The sequence below is a fragment of the Microdochium trichocladiopsis genome (genome assembly GCF_020744255.1).
Source record: "Microdochium trichocladiopsis strain MPI-CAGE-CH-0230 chromosome Unknown B0I36scaffold_15, whole genome shotgun sequence".
In the NCBI taxonomy this organism is placed as follows: domain Eukaryota; kingdom Fungi; phylum Ascomycota; class Sordariomycetes; order Xylariales; family Microdochiaceae; genus Microdochium; species Microdochium trichocladiopsis.
This window is the reverse complement of record NW_025763558.1, coordinates 187,633-209,728: the sequence shown is the minus strand read 5'-3', so window position 1 is coordinate 209,728 and position 22,096 is coordinate 187,633. Positions and strand designations below refer to the sequence as shown.

Genomic DNA, 22,096 nt, shown 5'->3' with positions numbered 1-22,096 from the left:
TGTCGCTGCTTGAGGAATGGGGTCAATGTCTTCGACGAGCTGCAGTCTGAATGAAACCCAGGGCTTTGACTGATGCGAACCCAAAAGTGACCATTTGCTCATTTGGCGAGTGCTCATCACGCTGGCTCGACACATGTACAGTCAGATTCGAAATCGGTGTCCGTGTAGGTCATGCACAAATAGTTCTGCGCACAGGCCCCCTGGTCTTGGCACACCACGTCAAGAAGTTGACACCGCTAGCAAAAAGGTGGGGAAGAGGACAGCCAATTCGTGCTCCATAGTCAGTAATGGCTTGAATAACACTCCTCGCTTATTGCATGGACGAAGGCGTCACATTATGAGAAAAACACACGATTTGCAACGAATAAGGGTCTTCCGACCAAACGGTCCCCCTCTAGAATACTGCACCCGAAGGACCGGAAAGATGGCTGCCCAGATGTACAGTAAGGTAGCTGACTTGTAAGACTAACGCCTTGCACTCCATAAGCTTGGTTGCATTTAGGCACTCCAACACAGTACAATACTGGGTCGCAGTGCCAGCCTAGCTTCCCCGCTTCTACCACCATGAGTAAACTTCATTTCTGACATGTACTTGTTGTGGGGCTGTCTGCACGGTTTTCGTCACACTGTGCCACAATGAGCTGGACCGTGCGGAAACAGCAATTCAGTTCAAAAAGCGGACATTATTCAGTGGTTATGTATGACATCCTACTGACTTTTCTATTCATATGAAGACCTAGGACTCGCTTCAGCTTGTCTCGTCGCCTCGGCTTCGACATCCGAGGTTATCTTAGATCTGTCAAATGTTGGTCACCACTCGAAGACGTCCCACCTTCAAGGGCGACATTTGTAAGCTCGAGAGTTTGTCGCGCCGATCGGACAGCCGGATGCGATGGCCCGAGGAGCTGCTCACGACCATCGTGAGCCTGTCGATAATATTGCCGCGCTTCACTTGTACGGTTCTGTTCTAATCGTAAAGTTCCTAGGTTCGAAAGGGTATTAATCGTTGGTCAATATGTCGCAACATTGTCAAGTCCCATAGCTCTCTCGTATCCATGGAGCGCCCGCAAGTACATCTTCTCGGCCTCGCTCAGTTTCCCCTGATCTTTGTAAAGGCTCCCAAGGTTTTCGACTATAGTGAGCGTTGATGTGTGATCCGTTCCAAGTGCCCTCTCGTATCCATGGAGCGCCCGCAAGTACATCTTCTCGGCCTCGCTCAGCTTCCCCTGATCTTTGTAAAGGCTCCCAAGGTTGTTGACTGTAGTGAGCGTTGATGGATGATTAGGTTCAAATAACCTCTCTTTCATTTCGAGCGCCCACAAGAACATCTTCTCGGCCTCATCCAGCTTCCCCTGATCTTTGTAAAGGTTCCCAAGATTATTGACTGTAGTGGACATCGCTGGGTGATGCGGTCCAAGTGCCCTCTCGTATCCATGGAGCGCCCGCAAGTACATCTTCTCGGCCTCGCTCAGCTTCCCCTGATCTTTGTAAAGGCTCCCAAGGTTTTCGACTGTAGTGAGCGTTGATGTGTGATTGGGTCCAAGTGCCTTTTCTTTCCCATCCAGCGCTCGCAAGTACATCTTCTCGGCCTCGTCCAGCTTCCCCTGATTTGAGTAAAGGATCGCAAGGTTGTTGACTGTACTGAACGTTGATGTGTGATCCGGTCCAAGCGCCTTCTCGTATTCATATAACGCCCGCAAGTACATCTTCTCGGCCTCGCTCAGCTTCCCCTGATCTTTGTAAAGGCTCCCAAGGTTTTCGACTGAGGTGAGCGTTGATGTGTGATCCGTTCCGAGTGCCCTCTCGTATCCACGGAGCGCTCGCGAGTACATCTTCTCGGCCTCGTCCAGCTTGCCCTGATGGAGGTAAAGATTGCCTAGAGAATGAAAAACCCAGTTCGAAGGAAGATCGTTTTCCCGTACCGTTGAACAAGACTGGATCGCATGTGGTACCAGCCTTTTCTGAAGCAGCCAGTATTCAGGTTCAACGTTGGATGGAACCTGCGACGCCACGCTTTCGACTGCAAGCTTGTTCAACCAGCCGTCCCACTCCTTGTTCAATATATGCATTGTCCAAGAATGAAGGCAGCCATGTATGCTGTATCCCTGTGTCTCCTGGAACATGGTTGTAGGTTCGACAAAGCTGTAATCGTGGAGTAAGCCTATCGCATCGTTGAAGTTGAGCTCCTCTGAAAGCTGCTTCATCCACACCGGGCCCATTCGGCTTCTCGCTTGGACAAGACCAAACCATATGTCTTCGTTGTTGAAGTAGGCCCACCACCGGAGCAGATTAGCCGCGAGTGGGTTCTGTGCCTGAAGATGCTCATACGACAGCTGCCATGTCGAACTCAAGGTACGATCTGCATAGGATCCAAGATACAGATCACTGGTAACTCTGGCCCAGGATTCCTGGTAGTAACGAAGGTACTTGCGTATGCTAACCGGGACTCGCTTCAGATATGCTCCGGCTGTAGCTAGAGCGAGAGGAAGCCCGTCCAGTTCTCGCACAAGTTCTTGTGCATCACCATCTAAAACATTGTTAGTGGTCGAAAATGAACTACCTTGAGATTCTTACCATCTTGTAAGCCAATCCGGCCAGATGCCTTTGACAATATTTGCAGACTCTCGTGTTTGGATTTTAGTTTCTCAATTCGGATGTGGTGTCCTATGTCGATCTGCGCCAGCCGTGTTGTGATCACTATGGACCCCTGATGTGCCATCGGCAGAAATTGGTGTATGTCGACCGCCGCGTCGGCTCTCCGCCCGGGGAGCTTGGGGTTGTCGTAGTTATCGTACACGAGGAGCCATCTGGTGTTGCCTGGCAAGCTGAGCCATGCCTTCACGGCCTGAGCTATTTTATTATGGTCTTGCTGCAGGTCCAGTGCCTTGAGGCTGCCGGTGTCGGCATTCTGTTCGAGAATCTGCGTTGCGACCCTAGCAAAGCTCTGCTGAATGGACGCCTCGTCCTTGATATTGAGCCAGAAGATGGCAGAGTACTCGTCCCGATATCGGTTGATATAGGTCGCAGCGAGCTGTGTCTTGCCAATGCCACCGAGACCATGGAGCACGACAACGCGACGGCTTCCATCCGAGCACAGCACTCTCCGCATCTCGGCTACTTCTCCATCTCTTGCTACGAAATGTGGAGTCTCGGGGACGCCCGACAGGCTGAAGCTGATCGAGAACTTGTTGTGGTGAGTGCCTAAGTGCATTAGTCAATATGAATCCTCTCTTACGAGTTTCTGAGCTGTGTCTCGCCTTTTACAGATCTCTGGACCTCTTCTCGCAATCTTCTATGTGCTTGCTCGCGACCCTCCCCGTAGATGAGTGGCATGTGAACACCAAATATCCCAAGCAGCGAGTATGCCATGTCTTCCTCATACTTTGTTTCCCGGTTGCGAACCCATGCCTCGCGTTCGGAAGTCGTAAATTCAGATAATGGCGTGCCTCTCAGAGCCTCTGCAGGGATACCTGTTACGTCGCGTATGACAGCCTCCAGCGACCTCCTATCACCCAAGAAGACCCCTTCCTTCGAGTAAAACTCGACAATCTGCGGGGCGATGAGCTCTTGTAAGGTCCAGCCCCGCGTGAACCACCGACTGCCTCGGAAAGCTGTCTCCCACAACGCTACGCCTGGCTGCTGACTGGATGTCGAAGAACAGGAGTTTGATGGACAGGAGACGTCAGACAAGAACACGTAGCATCGCTTCGCGCCACGGTACCATCTGAACATGCTGTTGACCGCAGTCTGGAGTTCGATGGCGTCGGATTTGTCGATACAACAGGTGTCTACCCAGAAGTGCTGCAGGCCATGTCGCTTAGCCTGATCGGCGCAGAACTCGATCTTATCGTAGCCGGCTTTCTGATGCCAGTCATTGGAACTCGTTTTGACATCGTTGTAGATGACCTCGTCGGCGCCCCAGGTGTGGGAAAGGATTGCGTATGGGGGAATGTCGTCAGGGCGCAGATCGTCCGTGACGGTGTACGTGTTGGCGTCATCTCGATGCAGTAGCCGCATTGTAGGGTATGACCCATGGCATTCAGGGTTCCTGGTCGGGGTGAAGGGATCTCGGTTGCCCGAATGTCACGCGTGAAGGTGAAACGGGATGCAAAGGAGCAGGCAACAGCATCATCATGGGTGGGATATTGGGCCGTCTCGCAGCTCCAATGTGAGGCTGTAAGTGCGGGGTAAGGCAGACTCGGCACTCATCCGTGACAATATAATGTGCACAGCTACGCTCAACAGGCACAAAGTGAGCTTTAGTGCTCCGCGTTATGAGGACCGTGCCATACTCTGCCGTCACCCCTGCGACGGGCATAGCACACGTTGTCCGACGATTCATAGTAATCATCGTTGCAGATGAGGTAACGAAGAAACGGCCCCAACAACCCACATGTTATGCTGCAACCTACTTTTGGGTTATCTTGCCGATCTGCACAGTGTGCAGTATAATGTGTCACACTTTTACGGTCCGTGCGGAAGCAGTAACTGAAGTCTAAATGCGGACACAAGTCGTAGTCATTATTGTAAAAAGTAATTTGTCTAATAAAACACTTCAAGACAACTTGGGAGTCCTTCTGAGGGTCCGTCTCCAGATATCATTCTGTTTATGCAATAAATGAGGGGTAGGGTAATCCGATCTACAGCCTGAAATGGCTGTCGTGACTGCCCCACTTTTCTATGGACAACACTGCATCGCCAAGACGAGATGGACCGTGCGCAGAGAGAGTTGCGTCCGGGGAAAGGACACCGATTTCGAATGCGACTGTACGCCGTTAAGTCTCCGTGTTTAATCAATGTACTGATTGAGCTTGGCACATTACTCACAGTTGGCGGGGTTGTGCCGCACCAGCATCACCTGCAGTAAACTACCCTAGGGCGCATGCCTGTGCCCAGGCAGCCATTCCGGTCTAAACTTTGATCGTCAGTCCAACAGTACACCAGTGGAACGAAATCACTCGCCAGCATTCAAATGCAAATGGGTGAGCTGATGAGTCCGCAAGCAAGCTCAAACTGCAAGCCGAGAACTCCAGGGTCCTTGATTCGGCGAGGAGAAGTCTGAGCAAACCACATCGCGTCAGGGCTGCGTGGAGGACGACCTCAACCACACCAATCACCACCCTCTGCATGGGAGCGATCGCGAACTGTGGCATCCTTTCAGCAGTGACGGGGCCATCTGCACGTACCACGAGTTGTGGTGTATAGTGGCGAGCGTGACAGTTGACGTCGTGTACCAACTGTAAGTGACTTTCTGAATAACAAGGCAGCAGCAGAACTTGCGGCAAATCTTAATTACACTTTCGGAGCATCAGCCCGCCTTTTCTCGCAGCCATAGAATTTACTCTGCAAGCTACAGCACCAACTCCGCAAGAACTCTGCATAGCATGCATCGTATTCGCACACACTAATATTCGTTGAAACTCAATGTTGCATGATCCTTTGGAGACCAGTGATACGCCTACCAACCGAGGCCATGTTATAGAATAAAATACAGTACAAGACATGACGACAATGACTTGATGAGTTGTGCCGAACGCCGTTTTCGGTTCGATCCATGCAGCAACAAGTCGCTGCACTGAAATCAAGTTCCAGCCATGCAATGGACTTTATGAGCAGGCTCGCGCGAGGCCTTCGCCGGAATCATAGTTTCTACCGTGGTTGCTATGTCTGTCGGGCCTCCCTGATTATGTATATATGTCTCCACCTGGATCTTGAATCTACAGTGCTTCAATCCACGACCCAGGATTCACAACCTGAGCACTGTTCCATCGTAAGCACGGGGCTACCAACGAAGCCAACATGGTAAGGAGATCATCAAGACGACGGAGGAACTCATCCATTAACCAATTCCAGATGGTTTCACCACAACGTGAGCTTTACGCCGCCATTGCTGGGCTTCACCTCAACAAGTTATACTCGGACTTGACCATCGCATCTACGACCAAGGAATATGCAGTCCATCGCGCCATCATATGCACGCGCTCCGAATTCTTCGCGGGCTGGTGTCGAAGTCGCTTTAAGGAAGTCGACGCAGGAATACTGTCTCTACCAGATGATGATCCCTCCGTTGTGGACGCGATGATTCGATATTTCTACCATTTGGACTATGATGTGCCAGTCAAACGACCACAGGGCCAGGGTGACACAAGGCTACTCTTCAATGCCAAAATGTACACTCTGGCAGACAAGTATTTGATACACGGGCTTAAAGACCTGGCAGTGTCCAAGTTCAAGTCTGCGTCTTCCAAGCACGAAACCGTGGACATACAAGACTTCCTGGACGCAACACAGGTGGCGTACAGCTATACTAATGAAAATGATCGAGTCTTGCGAGAGGCGGTACTCGAGACCTTCGTCAACCACAAGGTCCTGCTGGATAAAGAAGAGACTCAAGACATGCTGAAGGAAACAGATATGCTGGCGTATGACGTGTTGTTATATTTCCGGCAGCGGCGGTCCATTGGCTAGGTCTAGTTATCCTTATGAATATGTGGAAGCACGCACAGCTGCGACTATTCCAGGCGTGAGGCCTTCATTCTCATGAAAAGTTCCTGGTTCGAACCACGTCTCACTAGATGCGTCACCACCGTAGCCGGGGAGGAGAGCGGGAGACTGGCGGAGAGAGTAGGGAAGGGCTCGAAGTTTACCGGGTCTTCATGCGAGGTGGTCCAAATCGGCCCCCTCAACGACGGCGGCAGCCTACACCTCAGGTGGCAAGAAACGTAAAGCGCAGCACCAGCACCCGCGCCGGAGACGGACGAATGGGGAAATGAGGGTACTTACGAGCTCACAGCCGTGGCCACTCTTGGCGCCGGGTCCCGGCAACAAAGCAACAGGAGGCGCAGGGGACAGGGCGCACCTCGCTAGGTAGACCACACCTCTTCTTGCCCAGACAAGGTTCACTGCGGCTCATAGGCTTCTGCAATGGGAGAGATGGAGCAACTCCTGACCATGAGGAACCATCGGAATTTAACACGCTTGAGACTCTGCCGTCTGGTGCAAGATGACGCCTGGACGTCCTTTGTCACATGGATTGTGTAAGCCAGCCACAGCCGCAGCCGCAGCCCCATTAATCATTCAGTCTTTGATCGCCGTATCTTCTTGGGCCTTGCGCAAAATATTCGTCATCAAGGAGTAGAGCTCTAGGTGTTCCTCGGGCAATTCCTCGCGGAATTTCCGTCTTCTCCCATCGGGAAAGACCACCTCTCGCAGGTCATCAACGTACCGTATCAAAACTCGATAGTGCTCGTTGAAGACCTCCCCAACAGTCTCAAGGAAGTCGCGCTGATCACTGACCACTCCCTTTTTCAGGTCTGCCAAGTCTTTCGGGTCGATGTAGTTCCAGCGCTCGAACCGGTCGGTGATCCTCGGCTCGCCGTTTTGGTTATAATGGATGCATATCCAGAAAAGAACCCAGAAGAACGACTCAAGATCGTGCAGGAAAGTGTGCTGTTCTTTCAGAAGCGCACCGATAGCCATAAAAGCTCGCGTGCCGGTCATTCCTTCCGCCCCCGAAGGACCTTCTCGCTGCTTCTTGATTGTCAGGTCCAGGTCGATCAGCAATCCGCCGTGCAACACGTCAGCATTATCCTTGCGAATCAACAGGTTATTCAGTGAGATGTCTCGATGGAGCTGCTCAGCCTTGACCAACATTGACTCGTGCGCCTGTATGCAGTCTACCATAGCCCCAAGGAACGCTGAGCGAGAGCGCGCTTCGTAGATGGGTATTCCATAGCCGTATGTGATGACGCGCCGGTGCTCTCTGTTTGCCAGCTCGGTGCTGCCGGGATTCGTTGGCGACCTGGAGCAAGACCGCTTGTTTGGCGGCAGCAGAGCACCTGCTTGGCTGGACGTCCTCTTCGAACCGGACGCCCCGCTGCGACGACCGGTGCGCGCCGATCCTGACATGCTGGCTCCTCCTGCCCGTGCTGGCGGACAGATCTTAGCTCTTGTGATGTCCAGCCCTCGGCGCACGTTGTTGAGAACATCATCAGCCTCATGACCGACTTGAACAGTATAATGGTGATAGTAGCAAGGCACATTGATCACACCGCTCTCGGTGGCGTGGCGGAGCAGCTCGCCTTCTTCAGAACGCTTGCTGGGTTGCCACGAATCTTTGATCACGTATGAGCGATCCTCCTCGCCCTCTTTATGAGCTCTCCAGCATGTTGTAGCTCGGCCAACAATACACCGCGCGCGGACTATCGGCTCGTCGATGATGAAGCGCTCGAGTGCGCCATTCCGATGGATTTCGAGAACCTGCTGGCCGTCTACTGTGGTGAATGTTGGGTCAAGTCCGATTTGCTCCTCGTTCATACAGAGGAAGCCAAGGACTATGAGCACAAATCGTTCTCCATCCTCGTGGATATCGAATGACTCCGACGCGATCCCACCCAGTCGGTCGAAATGCCACACACGCATGAGAGATCCGCACATGGTGAACCCTAAGACAAAGCGCCGAGTATACTGAGCCGAGAGGACTTCTCGTACATAACGAGCTAGATCGTGCCATGTCTTCGACGAGGCATCTGCCTTCGGGTTGCTCTTCAGCTCGCCCGGGATCATGATATGGATCCAGGAATGACGCGCATCCTCACTGACCGAGTCTACAAAGCCGAGGTCCAGCTTGCGCTCTCCGGTAGAGCCTTGGATGGCTGTGTTCGGCGAAGCCAGTAATTTCCTGGACGGCAGAAGGGCGGCCGGCGAGAAGCTCGCGAGTTTCTTGGTGACGTTAACGAACCAGGACAGAACCCCGTCCTGATCAGCAGCCTCGGGCCACCCCGTCCAGTCCGTGCTGAAGAGTCCCTCTGTTTCGTCCTTGCATTTCTCGAAGACGGCCTTGGACGCGGCCGCAAGCCCCGGTATGCTTTCGAAAAACGTCTCGAAGAATTGAGGAATGTCGACATAGAGAGGGCCGAGTTCGGACTTGAGAACGTCGTCCACGTCCCGACGAAGTTCGGAGGAGTTCACCAAGCTACTGGTGCTGTACACCCACGGCGTCTGTTGATGGGATGGGGCGGTTGATCGAGGCGGCGGTGTCGCTTCTGGAATGAGTTTATAAACGAGGTCCCATAGTTGTGACTCGTCGATAGGCTCGACGAGGGCAATGGCCAAGATGGGATCCGTACGGCTGAGCTCAAAGTTGTTAGGGTGGGTATTTTCGAGGAGGCTTTTGAGTTCGTAGTCAATCGTGCGTGATCCGGAGCTGGTTGGAAGGAGCTTGGACGCAGTGCTTCTGCTCAATGATGAAAGAAGGACTGCTGTGAGGTTCCGTCGTTCTGCGCACTTGTCAGCTTCGTGGGGGAAAAGCAGCAGGCAAGCAAGCCTACCATTAGGAGGGAGTGCATCCAGCGCTGGAGGGGCGGCCAGTTGATACTTGACACATGCAGACCGTAATGACGCGCTGAAATCGGTAAGGCTGTCTCTGAGGGGGTTGTTTTTGATGATGGCGCGCTGATCGTGGACCATGGCGATTCTGGTGTCGTGGTAACGATCATTGTTGGGTTCAGTGGTCCCGAGGCGCGTGAAGAGCATCGCGCGCAGGTTCCCTTGGCAATGCCCCATTTTCCCCATGCACCTCGCTAGTTGCATAACTTGTCACCCTTAGTCTGACCTGAACAGAGATGCAGCGACAATTGAGGCGTAGAATCCAAGACAGGCCCGTCTACTCTGCACAATCTCGGACTGATTCAGCACATGCTCATGAGCGACTGCTCTGTCATCAGTACCATCGTACTTGTAGCGGCACTGGGGGATTGTACGTCGGTCAACATGGTCGGGGATGGAATGGTGCACCGCAGTGTGTGGGGCAATTCACGGAACACACAGGCCAGTACAAAGCGCCGCGCCTGTGCCCGCCTGGTGGAAGTTGCATGGGGGAAAGCACTTGGTCAATCGCGCAAGTGCACATGCCAGCCAGCCAAAGCAGGTCTGGAAGTGGCTTGTTCCTCGACTTTTCTTCAAACCTCTATCCGGAGAAAGGTCAGCTGTTCACCGACGACAGGAGCAATACTCGCACACTTCCCGTGATTATAGAGAGCTCAGCTCGAGGTCCATGGTTTCACTTATGAACGCAGCATCCGGACTGAAGCACCTGGCAGAGATCACAGATCGAGCAAACGGCCAGACACTGAAACTCATTGATCGACAGTACTAGAACCCGCAAGCAAACTTGTGGCCAGCCCCGAAATATCCACGCGCAGGCACATTTTACAGCCCCTATGTCCTTCTATGTCGCGCCTAGGACTTTTCTTCCTTGACCTTCTTGGCAGTCGTCGTCCCGGGTCTCTCCAGGATCCAGCTGTAGGCACGGCATCCACGACTTCAATGCAAAGCATGAAATCCGTGTCTGCCTGTGGTCGAGTGCCTCGTGGCGGGAGGCGATCTCTCCATGTTATCCGCGGCTACCATCATTGCTCCCACGGCTCGACATGGCCTCTGTTGTCCTCCAAAGGACAACTATGCACTGGTCAAACCTATGGATATCTGTGCATGAGCATATTACATATCGCCGAAGCGTAGTGTTTGCATTTGTGCAAGTAAGCTTTGTGGACGCCTGTCCCTGCACGCTGCACGGAATTCCAGAAGGCTCCTCATCGAAGGCCAGATGTCGTGTATAGGATCCCTCAGCTAGATGACGCAGGGAGGCCAGACATGCGTAACTCGAAATGAAGCATTCTCGGACGCCATGCCTCTCTCTGCACCGATGACCTTGTTGTCGACACAGTATCTCTCGAACTCCCCCAGCGGAAGGCGTGCCACAATGCAAGCCTCCGGGATCCGACCTTGTACCAGCCAGTGCGATGGAGCAGCGTGGTGAACACCGTTGGGATTTTCCTTGCAGTACGGTTTCATCCCTGACGAGACTTCCTAGACCATGAACGTGGTAATTTTCGGAAAAACAGTATATCTGAAGACCGAGTTCAAGCCTTTCTGGAACGTCTGGCTCAACTCCTTTCTGTTCGTCGGCAACAGAAAGTTGGCACAAGCCCGAATAAAGGTAGTTGATGAAGACTCTGCCGGCGCTTTCGGAAACGTCCTTGAGCTTGATTTCATGTCTCCAAGTATCGAAGCAGACTTTCTCCGCCCCCTTGAAACCGGTGATGAGGCCGTCATGGATTCGATAGATGATGGCCCCATCAAAAGAAATCGACCGGGTCTTGGTAAGGAAAGGTCTGGAAAGAGTCAGCAACGTGCGACGAGGACGGCACGGGTGCTTACGATTTGGCCGCCTGCGGTGGCTTCATCTTGGATTGCAACCTACGTAAATTTGAACAGTTTCCTGCACGTAATGTGGCAAGGGCGGGATCCTCCACTCTTATAATGATGGCACATGCTCAATATGCGCGCGAGGGGCTTCACCCGAGTTTGTCAGAACGCCGAGATGGAGACTGGCTCAGTCCAAAGGCATTAAGCGTCACCTAGCCTCTCTTGGCCTTTTTTTGAGTTGAACAGAATTTCCGTCGACTTGAAGCACTTCGCTAAGATCCTACTGGAGAATCGACTCCTTGGGGCGCTCTCCTCTGCGAACGAGCTGCACAGACTCTGCGTCTCAGGCCAATACGTCTTTTCTGGATTGCGTAGGGCCTGGAGCGCGATGCCTGGACAGCCAGCCAGCGACGGCAGATGAAGGAGAGAATCAGGACGAATAGGGCAAGGCGATCATCTCTTGGCTATTTGCCAAGCCGTAAAGGGTGGCTTGAGGGGATGGAACTGAGGAGCCCCATGGTTCGGCATGCTTTGCTACACAGCAAGACAGCACTTAGCTGTTGCTGAGGGTTCGAGCGCCTTTGACGGAACGTCGCGCAGAGCTACAGATAGTTGACATTGCGCGCCTTGACAAAAATTACTTTTTCAAGGAAGCTCAATAGCGCCGAGTTCTTGGGGGACCGACTTCAAAGAAGCTACACCGGATGTAAGTCTAACAGTAGTCAGCGGCAGGTCGGCATGCAGTTCCTCCTCGCCTGAAAGTGCACGCACAAGAGGCTGTTATTCTTATGCTGGCAGCAAGCTTTCTCCTTCGCGCGAAAGTATTAGTGCTTCCGACACAAACAGCCGGTGTGCGTTCGTCGTTGTGTCTCCAAGGCCAGAAGTGGTCAACATCTAAAGGGTGACTTATGCTTCAACTCTCGTAAGACCCGGACGCGAAGTGTGTGGAGCTAAGCTGCAGTCAAGGTTTGCCAGGACTTTTTTCACCGATGCTCGTTAACCTTGCTAATATGCAGCCGTAATCAAATACCGCACCAAGTCGCTGGTATTAAAGATGGTCGAGACCCCATTTCATCCGGCTCGAGTTTGTGCGTCTGTAATCTGAAACGATGGCAAACAGGCAAAATGGATGTCGACAAGAATCACCAGCTCAATGGCACTGTTTCTCCAACAGGAGACGTGATACTACTTGTGGGACCCCAGAAAGACGCGATCCGAGTTTAATCTCACTGCTTTCGAAGCGACTCCAAGGTCTTCGACGCCATGTTCGGCCCACATTGGCAAAGAAGGTCGAGATCTTTACAGCGACAATCCAAAGACAGTAGAACTTCCAGAAGACAACTTTCAAGCAATGTTCATTCTTTTTCGAGTCATACACCACCGCAACGAGCCGGTGCCACGCGCCATGGAGCCTGCAGACTTGCTACATGTAGCCACCGCGATTGATAAATCTCGCATGACCGTCGCGCTCAAATTTGCTCTCGCGCAATGGCTTTATGTTAAAGACAGCATGGATAAGACATCAATGGGATACATAATGGCCGCATCATATCGTCTTGCTGACGAGGAAGTCTTCGTGAAGGTAACGTTAGCGCCCATTCTCGACCAGGCAAGTTCGTTCTGGTGCCTTTTCGAGAATGACGAGATCAACCAGGTGTTACCAGCGAAGGCGATATGCAAGCAGAACCCCCCGTGAGGTTTGTAGACAGTCACTCACATCATCCCAGATCTACTTGAGAGAGGACGGAACCGAATGCAGGGCGAAGTCTTGCAGATGCTTGCAACAGCCGGAAATCCCTGTAAGCATTGTGCCTGGGGCACGCAGTTTGCAGCCAAGCGCATGGTGCTTCAAGGCAGATACAACCCGCTTGACATGTTCCAAGTTCCGCTTCGTGAGGTCATGCATGAATTGGAATCGATCCCGGTTGATGATATAACGAGGAAGGGCCTTTGTGCCGTCAAACGACATCGTGCTCTGTCCGGGGACGAGCTGCCTGTCGGGAAGATAGCTAGCCTGAAGAGCAAGGGACTCAGAGCGCCACATTTCGAAGCCCCAGAAGGCGCCGGTTCCTCGCGTGTCGAGGGACAGGCAGTCATAAGTCATGCAACAGTATAATTTGGGGTTGTCCTGAAACAAAGACGGTGGTGACAAGAAGGAGACCTTGGGCTGGACACCTCCCTCGTGTCTGTGGCGCCGAAAGTCGAAATTAATACTTCGACCGTCGCCTGCATTGAAGGTTGTACAAGGAAGGAATGTATTAGGTTGCCGTCAATAGAGGCGACCTACGGTCGCCCACACACGCCATTGTGTCTGGTAATGTCACCGGAAAAAAGAGAACGCTATGATCCCTTGGACTGGAGTCGTTTTCGTAATTGAAGAACGTGGATCCTTACATCACGGCAGTCATGGTTACATTGGCACAGCGCGAACGTGGCGTCAATTCCATAACAGTCATTGCTGTCTTGACCAAGGCGCCTGAACAGACTCGCCCGGGCAACAACAGCGTTCGAGGAGGTGACGGCTGCGATGGTACTGGCTCAACTGCGTGTCCTTCAGTCAGCCCCCGAACAACTGGCTCAAGAAGTATTCTATCACACTCTCCTCCCGGCTTCTTCCAAAAGACAATCTCCCGAAACAGATGCAGCTGGTGCCGACTCAGACCGTGCTGGTCTGCGGCATCCTGGGTGGATCACCATGATGCATCCCAGTGATGCAGCCTCGCAAGGACGGGCGGCTCAAAGTACTTCACAAGGGGGGCCCTGACTTGCGAGGCTCTAGAGGCAAGAGAGCCTCCTGGATGAGGGCTAACAAGTGGGCGAATGTGCGGTGTCGGCGGCAGCAGCAGCGGCTAGCCAGTTCTGGGTGTACCGCATGAGCCTTCGCCTATCTGCCGGGAAAGTTATTATAGTCCGCGTCAAAGCCGATCTGGACAAGTACGGAGTCAGCGCATTATTGTTATTTTAAGCAATCACGACAGTGGCACCAACAGGAGTTCTTAAGCATTTGACTAAACCCTAACAAGACAGACTGGCAACTAGGAAAAACATAACGTCAGTTACAGCGACGAGCAGCTCCGCATCCAACCGTCCACCACGGCGGCACATACTATTCGGCCTACACGCCCTGTATCTGCTTCCATCCTTTCCGAAGCAAATTGAGCCAGTCAATATGAAAAGGGCTCTATCCATGAGCAGAAACACATGGACCAAAGTCCCACTTACGCATGTTCAGACGAGGCCAGTCCGTATATTATCGTAGATCGATTCCGGATACAATAGCAAGTTGTCAGTCTTGTCCATTCTCGAGTCGCCATCCTGGCCGCGAAAGCAGTTCGCGATGATCGAGTTCTCGTCAGTTCGGTCACCAGAGGCCTCCCAGAACATAGTGCCGCCAAGGCCCTTATTTCTTATGTACTCTACTTTCTTCTTCACGCTAGTGATTGTGTCATATGATATGATGCGATGGTTCACGGTGTCCACGGAGTATGACGCGCCGGCGATGTAGTCGTACTCCTCGAACGAGCCCTCTAGAGGCAGATTCTTGTAGTCGTAAACTCCGACCTCCCATGTGCCGGGACTGGCGCTACTTGCAGCTTGGCCGAGTCCGAGAGCACCCTCGTAGCCACGGCCGTAAAGAGGGATGCCCATGACAATCTTACGGCCGGGTACACCAGCCTCAATGTAATCAGTGATGGCGCGGTCAGTCGAAAATGGGGTGGACTCTGGGTTTGATGGGTTAGGGTATAAATTTGCTTGGTGGCCAACTGCAGATAGGTCCCAGCCGCCGGCGTAGTCATAGGTCATGATGTTCACGTAGTCAAGTATCTCTCCCATTTCCTTGAGACGCAGCACGTTATAGTGTTCAGGAGCGGCAGGCGTCGCGGCAGTCAAGAGGAAGTGGTAGTCAGAAGCTGCACGCTCACGATAAGAATCAAGCTCGGCACGGACAGCCTTGAGCAGGAGGATGAAGTTAGCGGCGTCACTAGGCGTCGCCGGGTACTCCCAGTCGATGTCGATGCCGTCAAAGCCATAGTCCTTGACCATGGTCACAGCCGACTCGGCGAAGTTTGCGCGTTTGGCGGCATCGGCGGCGACGGCTGGAAAGTTGGACGACATGGTCCAGCCGCCGATGGACAGAATCACTTTCAGGTGGCGATTGGACCTCTTGAGCAAGGCCAGCTGTTTGACAGCTCCATAGGCGTTGTTACCCGCATTGTTCCAGGCTATTTGCGTTAAGTTAGCGAACTCGGATTACGGGTCTGTGTCTGTCAGACTCACAATCAGAAGAATCGTGCTGCTCGATGTCGGCGTATTTATCTCGTGTGAAGCTAGTAAAGAATCATTAAACTCTGCAGTAGCTAGCACGTGTTTTGAGTGATGCCTTACACAGTCCCGTCATTCTGGATGTTCATAAACGAGTATAAGACTTGGTTTATCTGGCTCACGGGCAGCTTCTGCGGGGGATAGTTTCTGTCATACACACTCCTATGGGAGACGTAAGTGATTTTTTGTGTACGATAAAGAGCTTCGAGGAGGTGGTGACATACCAGTTGGTCCAGTATACCGTGTTCTGGAAGACAGAAACATCCCGCCCAGCGGTCTGGGCCAAGCTTGCATGAGCGGAGAGCAGAATGAATCCAAGAGTAGTGATGATGGTTGGCACCATATTGCAAGATCGCCGGAAGCAGGAACGACCCAAAGACAGTAGCACATGTGATCCATTTAACTAATTGTCCATCCAGCATTTCTTCGTCATGGAAGACTCAGGGTTAGGCAAGTCTGACGCAACAGTCCGCTTCACGGTGAGCTAGACAGACGCAAGTGAAGCGGCCGGCTCATGGGCATCTGCACTCACAGCAACGCCGCATGACGTGGTTAATATATTCACGAGTTACGTTGCATTTACTTGAGGGCGCACTCGGTAGGCCTCTACGTCGCTGGCGCGAAAGACCAGCTACTATTTGGCTACGTTGGCGGACCATCCTCGAACATGCCACTAAGTACACCCGATCCGTCTATCGGATTCAAGCTCCATCCCAAGACTTGCGTCGTGAGTCTACAGGCGGGCGCGATTAGGTAATCAGGACGATTGGGTCATAAGGACTGACCCTGCGATCCTCGGGATGATGGTGATTGATACATCTCTATGAAAAATTGACGAGGAGGAGAGTTGCATACTGTGCGGAACGTCCATTGGCCAGAAAGTCCTACCAATCACCACAGATCTCGTCGAGAGGTGCTGTGTCTTTAATCACAAACATCTCGCACAAAGACATATCTGCGACAGCTTTGCCTGTGTCATCCAATCAGAAACCCAGCGAATGACCCTGGAGGCCTGGTTACAACATGCTGTCCAGTCGTTACCAATGACGTAAGTCATCACTTGCGCCCTGACCATTTCTCTGTGACCAGCCAAGCAGAGCGGTGCAGCTGAAGACGTGTGGCCGCCAGGTCATTCGAGTGGGTTACATGTGCTGCGAGCCGTGCCACCAAAATAGAACATCTGGGGAACCTGCTTGGTTGGCAGCAGGCGGCGCTCTGCTTGATAATAGAACGTGGCCATCACTTGACGTGCGGCTGCGAAGCTTGTTCGCGGATATGCGGTCCTTGTTCTAGGAAGCATCCTGTTCTCCGCCTTTGTCTCCTTCAGGCTCCACAAGTTGAGACAACCTCAATTACCCCACCCCTGTATCCCGGGCTTCTGAGCATCCACCCGCCGCGAGATTTCGTCGACCTTCCTCGTCGCATTCCGGGGAGACCGACAGGGTTGGATTATGGCCCCTGCTTATCTGCAGCGCTCTCAATCACCGTTCAAGAGAAGCCTGTCTTGGCGTTTTGGAGGATGCAGGGGTCGAGAACCAACTGCATGAAGCAGGGGTGAGAGTCCACAGCTGGCGACATTATGCCTGTCGGAGCAGCAGCGCGAAATGGCTCCTGCATGTAACCCATGCTCCGTGTGCAATTTCAGATTGCACGACGACCACCATTTGAGACGAGGCGGCATGCACGGATGTTGATCTGGAGTTCCGCACGGACATTCATCGTTGTGAGAGCCTGCGGTTGTCCAGGTACCTCTCCGTGTTCTGAATAACAACCTCTTCCCCGACTCTGGCCACCTGCCAAATATCCTGCGCTTATTCCCCCGCCTCGACCAATTCGACACGCGACACGCGACAATTGCTTACCCTACAGTGCGACCATGTCTTCCTCTTGCGCCGGCCATTCAACATGGCAATCGCCAAACACGACTACCCAGGCCGCCACCGGGGAGACACTGAACCTCACGCATGTATTCAATCGTTTCCCGACCCTGACAGCACTGGGGTTTCAATTTATCCTTGTGCAGAAAAGAGACGACGCGGAAGATGTCCAGGTCCCTATTCTCAGTGCGTCTCATCAATCATCATCTATCGGTAGTGCTGACCTGGATGGTTCACATCTATCGGCAAATATCCCTTGCTAATTCGATGGCAGACTCCACCATTCCTTGGGATCCCTCTACGCCCTTTGGACTGCCTTCTACTCAAAACTTGACGTCACCTGTCTGGGCGCCGATCGACAAGACCTGCTTGACCGCTGTATATTACATTTGGCAAATTCCATCAGACTTGATCGACGGTGACAGGTCCTTTGCGACCTTTTATGTTTCTTCAAAATGGGACCTCACATCGGACAACGGTACATTCAGCTCACCTGGTGGCCTGAAAAGCCAAGACTTCATCATACGGAAGCAGGCTGTGGCTGCACCTCTGCCAACCGACATGTCGACCACCGTGGCGAGCAGCAGTACGAGCAATGTAAGCCTGGCATCGAGTGCTACGAGCACACCGGAAGAAGGCGACATATCCAGCCAATCTTCGCCTGATGCCGGCACTCTGAGCTTCGCTGGCCGTCTCGCTGTTGGAATCGCGCTGCCCATCCTCGCGTGCATGCTCCTCTTTGTAGGCTGGTGGTTGTGGCGACGACGAGGACGAGAGGCATCGCCCCCTACAAGCCACCCGAGCACAAGCGAGCAAACAAGATTCGAGAAGGCTGAACTTGGCTCGCCAGCTGAGGAACAGCGACAAGAGCTGGACGGAAAGCATCTTGTGGAGGTAGAGGGCCATCACCACAGCCATGGCAGTTCACCCTCTGCGACAGATACGTACGAGCTAGACGCGTCGGAAGTCCCGCGCTCGCCGTCTGTCCCGAAGCCAGGCAACTCACGTTAGGGCTGCCGTTTCAAGGGCGAAGCGTGCAGAGAAAGTGACCGCTACGGAGGGTCTTTTATCCTTCTCGGCACATGTGTCGAAAACGGGGTTGCAAGAAACGGTTCGGAACTCAATCGAAAGATGCGATAGTCCAGGAGAGGCACCGAAGCTATTCCTCGCCTGGTCGCATCAAGTAGCAGATCGGATTCCAGGGAGATGGGCATCTTGGGCGTTGGAAAGAGTCTCAAAGCGCAGGGAGAGACAAAACTGCACGTCCAACGATGGGCGCGAGTCTGAAGAGACCCGTGTCCAGCTGGCGCGCTGGACTGGTCGCCGATCGCTGGTCTTGCCTGTCGGGAGAATTGTTCAAACCTTCGACTTCTGCATCTGCTGAGATTGATCTGTTCCATCCAATGAGAGATTCGATTATATCCTCAAGAGAAGCCCCTCGCGGTCATAGCCTTTGGTTCGCAAGCCTCTCGCATGTGCTTGAAAATCTTTCATGGTTTTGTTGGGCGTCCCGCCTCATCATGAGGATCAGCCCGTTGTGACTCGGTGTCCGCATACGTGCTGCACAGCCAGGACAAGACCCAAACGACTTTGCCGGACATCCTGCGAGGCAATTTTATGTCTACAAGCTCATGGACAAGCGCACCGTCTTCTTTTGTTCACTGATGGACTCTAGTCCGCTTCGTCTTGTCCTGGCTCTTGCATGAGCCATCCTGTGTGGGCTACTCGTCCAAGGTTACCCTGGGTCATCGCGAGGCCTTGCACGTCATGATCTTTGCGAACTCTCGGCGAATTTCTGTATGCATGCTAACCACCGGTTTCAGTCTGCGGTCCCGAATCTTGCACCGCTTCGAGGACTCGAACCAGGTCGCTGACGTCTGTGCGGGCGCCTTCGTTCAACCTCATCCCACGATGTCGAATCCAAGGCGCGCTGCTGAGGCCCCGAGAGCCCAAGGAGGATCTACTTCGGCAAAACCCATACTAGCGGTCGGACACGCTGTCGCAGAATGGTCCGATATCCCCGCCCTCAAGGACAAGATTCTCTGCGCGGTTCGCGCCCCCCCGCAGCTCGTCTTGACGCTTTCGTCTCGGCGTCAACCTCCCACGGCTCGAACAAGCGCGGCGGCGCCAATGGTCTCCGCATCTGCTAGGACCGGATGATCAAAATCTGCAGCAGCTCTGAAGACACTCGAGGACACGCCAACAACACAGCTCCGCTCCCGGGCGGCAGGAAAGCCTGGTCTGCCGACATCATCGTCTTCGGTGGGGTCACGGCCGTTGAGAGGGCGCCAAGGATGTTGGCCACAACTTCGAGGTGCCCTTCGCCCAGCTAATCCGAGCTTTTCGTCGACTGCGTGGAGGCCCACCGGTCCCGATTGCAAGCCATTGGAGGATTCTGACAAGAGGGTGAGTGCGGATTGGATCTCGTATTGACCTGGTGTTTGGCCCCGTTTCCGAGGTCCTTGCCTGGAGCGATAAGCGCCAAGGCCTGTCAGGGATTTGTCAATATATGGACCGAGATTGCAATATGGACAGGCTGAATCTGCACCCGGCGAAGCTGTAGCGAGGTCAGTGGCTGAGGATCTTCTTTCGGTAGCTGTGACGCTCGGCGCAGGCGAAGCTGGCCTCTACTAACCTCTCCCTGTTGTTCTGTAGAGAGTCTGGAGCAGGGGAAGCAGCCCGTTCCTTCAACCTGGGTGAAGGGGCTTGCCAAAAAGTAGTTGAGAACGGGACGTTGGTTTGGTGGACTCGTCAATGTCTAGCTCGGGCCCTGTCGTTCTGAGAAAGGAGTCTATCTGATGCTGTCCCCAGAAGCATTGACAGTATTGCCTTTGACCACACTGGTTTTCAATGAGAATGTATATTCAAGCGATCGCAATGACAATAGTGAAAGGGCAGCCTGGCCTACCGCTCGCAGGACGTGCTTATATGACTGGCTTTGCCTCCTGCAACCTCGCTGAGTTCAACTGCGCGGAAGGGTTGACGGAAACCCGGAGCAGCTTAGGGATGTTCTGCATGTAAAGCGCAGTGCGTGGGGTGTGTTTGAGGGTCGGTCACGAGTATGATCTGTGATTGCCTGCTCATTCTTAAAGCTCGTTGGGTGCTTCTCGTTGTCTGTGGCTCCTTTGACTTTTGCAGAGACGGATCACTGGACCTCACGTATCAATTCATGACGCACTTCTCGTCGACAAAGCACGACCACACCAGGAAATATCTCTACGTATCTTATCGATGCGAACCAGTCCTCAGCGGCATCGCCTTCCGACCAGAAGCTAACAACCTCTGGGCAGAGCCCATTGCATCTCGAACAGTACTCATGAAAGCCACGAGGGAATCACGTTGAAGCCAAGCGCGGGCCACACAGACGAACGGCGGGAGCAAACAAGAGCACATCAATCGATGCCTTTAGCACTGCTGAGGTCAGTCCACACCTGGTGTGTCCATGGAGTCCACGAGCAAAACCGGCCGTGTTGGGATCATGCCCACTTGAGTCTGTAATTGTCTTCAAGCACCTGGTGTCCGCTACACGCGATCGCGTCGCGCAGGCTGCCCGCGGACGGTGCACCTCCGCATTCTGCGACGGCTAGCGACTGGACGAGGCATCCATGCGCCAAGGACAACTTGCTGGTGACGATGCTTCTGCCGGGGTTAGCCCCTGAGGCTGTCTTCCCAGCGGTGTCCCTCTCGGTGAACGAAAGCACCGCCAGAGTTTATCGACTCGGAGGGTGTCGGCGTCCTTTTTGCGGACGGATAGATGGGCCATCCAGACGGCAGTCTCTGTCGAGCACATCAGCAGCGAGCGTGAGACTTACAAGACGATCGGTGCACTCATCTCGTCTCCCGGATCCAGCGCCTACAGAGCTTTCAGCTCCTGGAGATGCCATTCATGCTGAGAGTCGCTACCAAGCACTCAGAACAGGGACACGCGCCTTATCACGTTTCGAGGTATTGCTTTCCTTGTTGCTTCTCCACTCCGGACTCTCGCAGGGGAGAACGGCATCCACTTGCTAGGCCGAATACATTTCTCCACCGTGCCACCAGAGAAGGCAGTTGATTCTGTACAGCGGCTGTAACGCTTGTCCAGGAGGTGCGAGTGGTCTCAGGGGGTGTTCCTGGTTGGTGTAGATGTCAATTAGTGCGGCCCGCGCTTGGTGCCGTCTGCAGCTGGGACTGCAAACTGGGCGATCTTGTGGCTCGCCATTTGCGCAAGTCGGCAGGGCCACATGATTTGTGTCACGGTCGACTTTTTGCTAGCGGGTGCATTCTGTACTGTACATTCCTTTCTGATTACATGTCGACTCTCGATCTAGCTTCCGTGAGGGGCTTATGCAGCAGGCGCCATTACAGGCCCTCGGGTCGATGCAGAACGAACAAGCTAGAAGCCGCCCAGGTGAAGATTGGCGCAATTGTCCAATGTGCACACTGCGGCGGGAGCGCTGATCGACGGCTGCGCACAAGGCGGAAGCGGGTTCTTGCCGCCAAGAGCGGAGCTGTGTTGGCGTGTCCTCGAGTGTCCTCATAAAGAGGGGAAAACGAGTACATGGTTGTGCGCTGCACTAGAATACTCAGTCAAGCTGGCCAAAATGGTGCCAGGCGATGCTGCTGGGCAGACGAGAAAAAGAGACTTGACAGGCCATGTTCAAATGGCAGACAATGCGGGTGCGTGAGAGTGAGAACGGCTCCAAATC

At 53.4% G+C, this 22,096-nt stretch overlaps 7 protein-coding genes across 7 annotated transcripts; 2 read left to right on the top strand and 5 right to left on the bottom strand.

The window, feature by feature from the left end:
- Positions 1-1,010: 1,010 nt before the first annotated feature.
- B0I36DRAFT_256691 (kinesin light chain) lies at positions 1,011-4,017 on the bottom strand (the record flags this gene model as incomplete). The annotated part of the gene is made up of 4 exons (XM_046150956.1): positions 1,011-1,762; positions 1,814-2,527; positions 2,575-3,184; positions 3,265-4,017. The coding sequence occupies 4 exons, from the start codon at positions 4,015-4,017 to the stop codon at positions 1,011-1,013; spliced, it is 2,829 nt and encodes a 942-aa protein (XP_046004462.1).
- Positions 4,018-5,740: 1,723 nt separating this feature from the next.
- Positions 5,741-6,468, top strand: B0I36DRAFT_299993 (uncharacterized protein; the record flags this gene model as incomplete). Its single annotated transcript, XM_046151999.1, has 2 exons — positions 5,741-5,802; positions 5,854-6,468. The coding sequence occupies exons 1-2, from the start codon at positions 5,800-5,802 to the stop codon at positions 6,466-6,468; spliced, it is 618 nt and encodes a 205-aa protein (XP_046004461.1). The 5' UTR covers positions 5,741-5,799.
- A 609-nt stretch (positions 6,469-7,077) lies between these two features.
- Positions 7,078-9,488, bottom strand: B0I36DRAFT_299991 (uncharacterized protein; the record flags this gene model as incomplete). Its single annotated transcript, XM_046151998.1, has 1 exon — positions 7,078-9,488. Exon 1 carries the CDS (start codon positions 9,466-9,468, stop codon positions 7,078-7,080), a length of 2,391 nt encoding a protein of 796 aa, XP_046004460.1. The 5' UTR covers positions 9,469-9,488.
- A 3,449-nt stretch (positions 9,489-12,937) lies between these two features.
- Positions 12,938-13,664, bottom strand: B0I36DRAFT_356181 (uncharacterized protein; the record flags this gene model as incomplete). The annotated part of the gene is made up of 2 exons (XM_046157554.1): positions 12,938-13,394; positions 13,603-13,664. 2 exons carry the CDS (start codon positions 13,662-13,664, stop codon positions 12,938-12,940), a joined length of 519 nt encoding a protein of 172 aa, XP_046004459.1.
- A 772-nt stretch (positions 13,665-14,436) lies between these two features.
- B0I36DRAFT_369910 (family 18 glycosyl hydrolase) lies at positions 14,437-15,874 on the bottom strand (the record flags this gene model as incomplete). The annotated part of the gene is made up of 4 exons (XM_046159846.1): positions 14,437-15,431; positions 15,487-15,536; positions 15,595-15,693; positions 15,756-15,874. 4 exons carry the CDS (start codon positions 15,872-15,874, stop codon positions 14,437-14,439), a joined length of 1,263 nt encoding a protein of 420 aa, XP_046004458.1.
- Positions 15,875-17,308: 1,434 nt separating this feature from the next.
- B0I36DRAFT_389672 (uncharacterized protein) lies at positions 17,309-18,860 on the top strand. The gene is made up of 2 exons (XM_046161351.1): positions 17,309-17,594; positions 17,683-18,860. The coding sequence occupies exons 1-2, from the start codon at positions 17,408-17,410 to the stop codon at positions 18,417-18,419; spliced, it is 924 nt and encodes a 307-aa protein (XP_046004457.1). The 5' UTR covers positions 17,309-17,407; the 3' UTR covers positions 18,420-18,860.
- A 298-nt stretch (positions 18,861-19,158) lies between these two features.
- Positions 19,159-21,292, bottom strand: B0I36DRAFT_436749 (uncharacterized protein; the record flags this gene model as incomplete). The annotated part of the gene is made up of 4 exons (XM_046162850.1): positions 19,159-19,896; positions 20,568-20,690; positions 20,840-20,900; positions 21,221-21,292. 4 exons carry the CDS (start codon positions 21,290-21,292, stop codon positions 19,502-19,504), a joined length of 651 nt encoding a protein of 216 aa, XP_046004456.1. The 3' UTR covers positions 19,159-19,501.
- Positions 21,293-22,096: the final 804 nt, after the last annotated feature.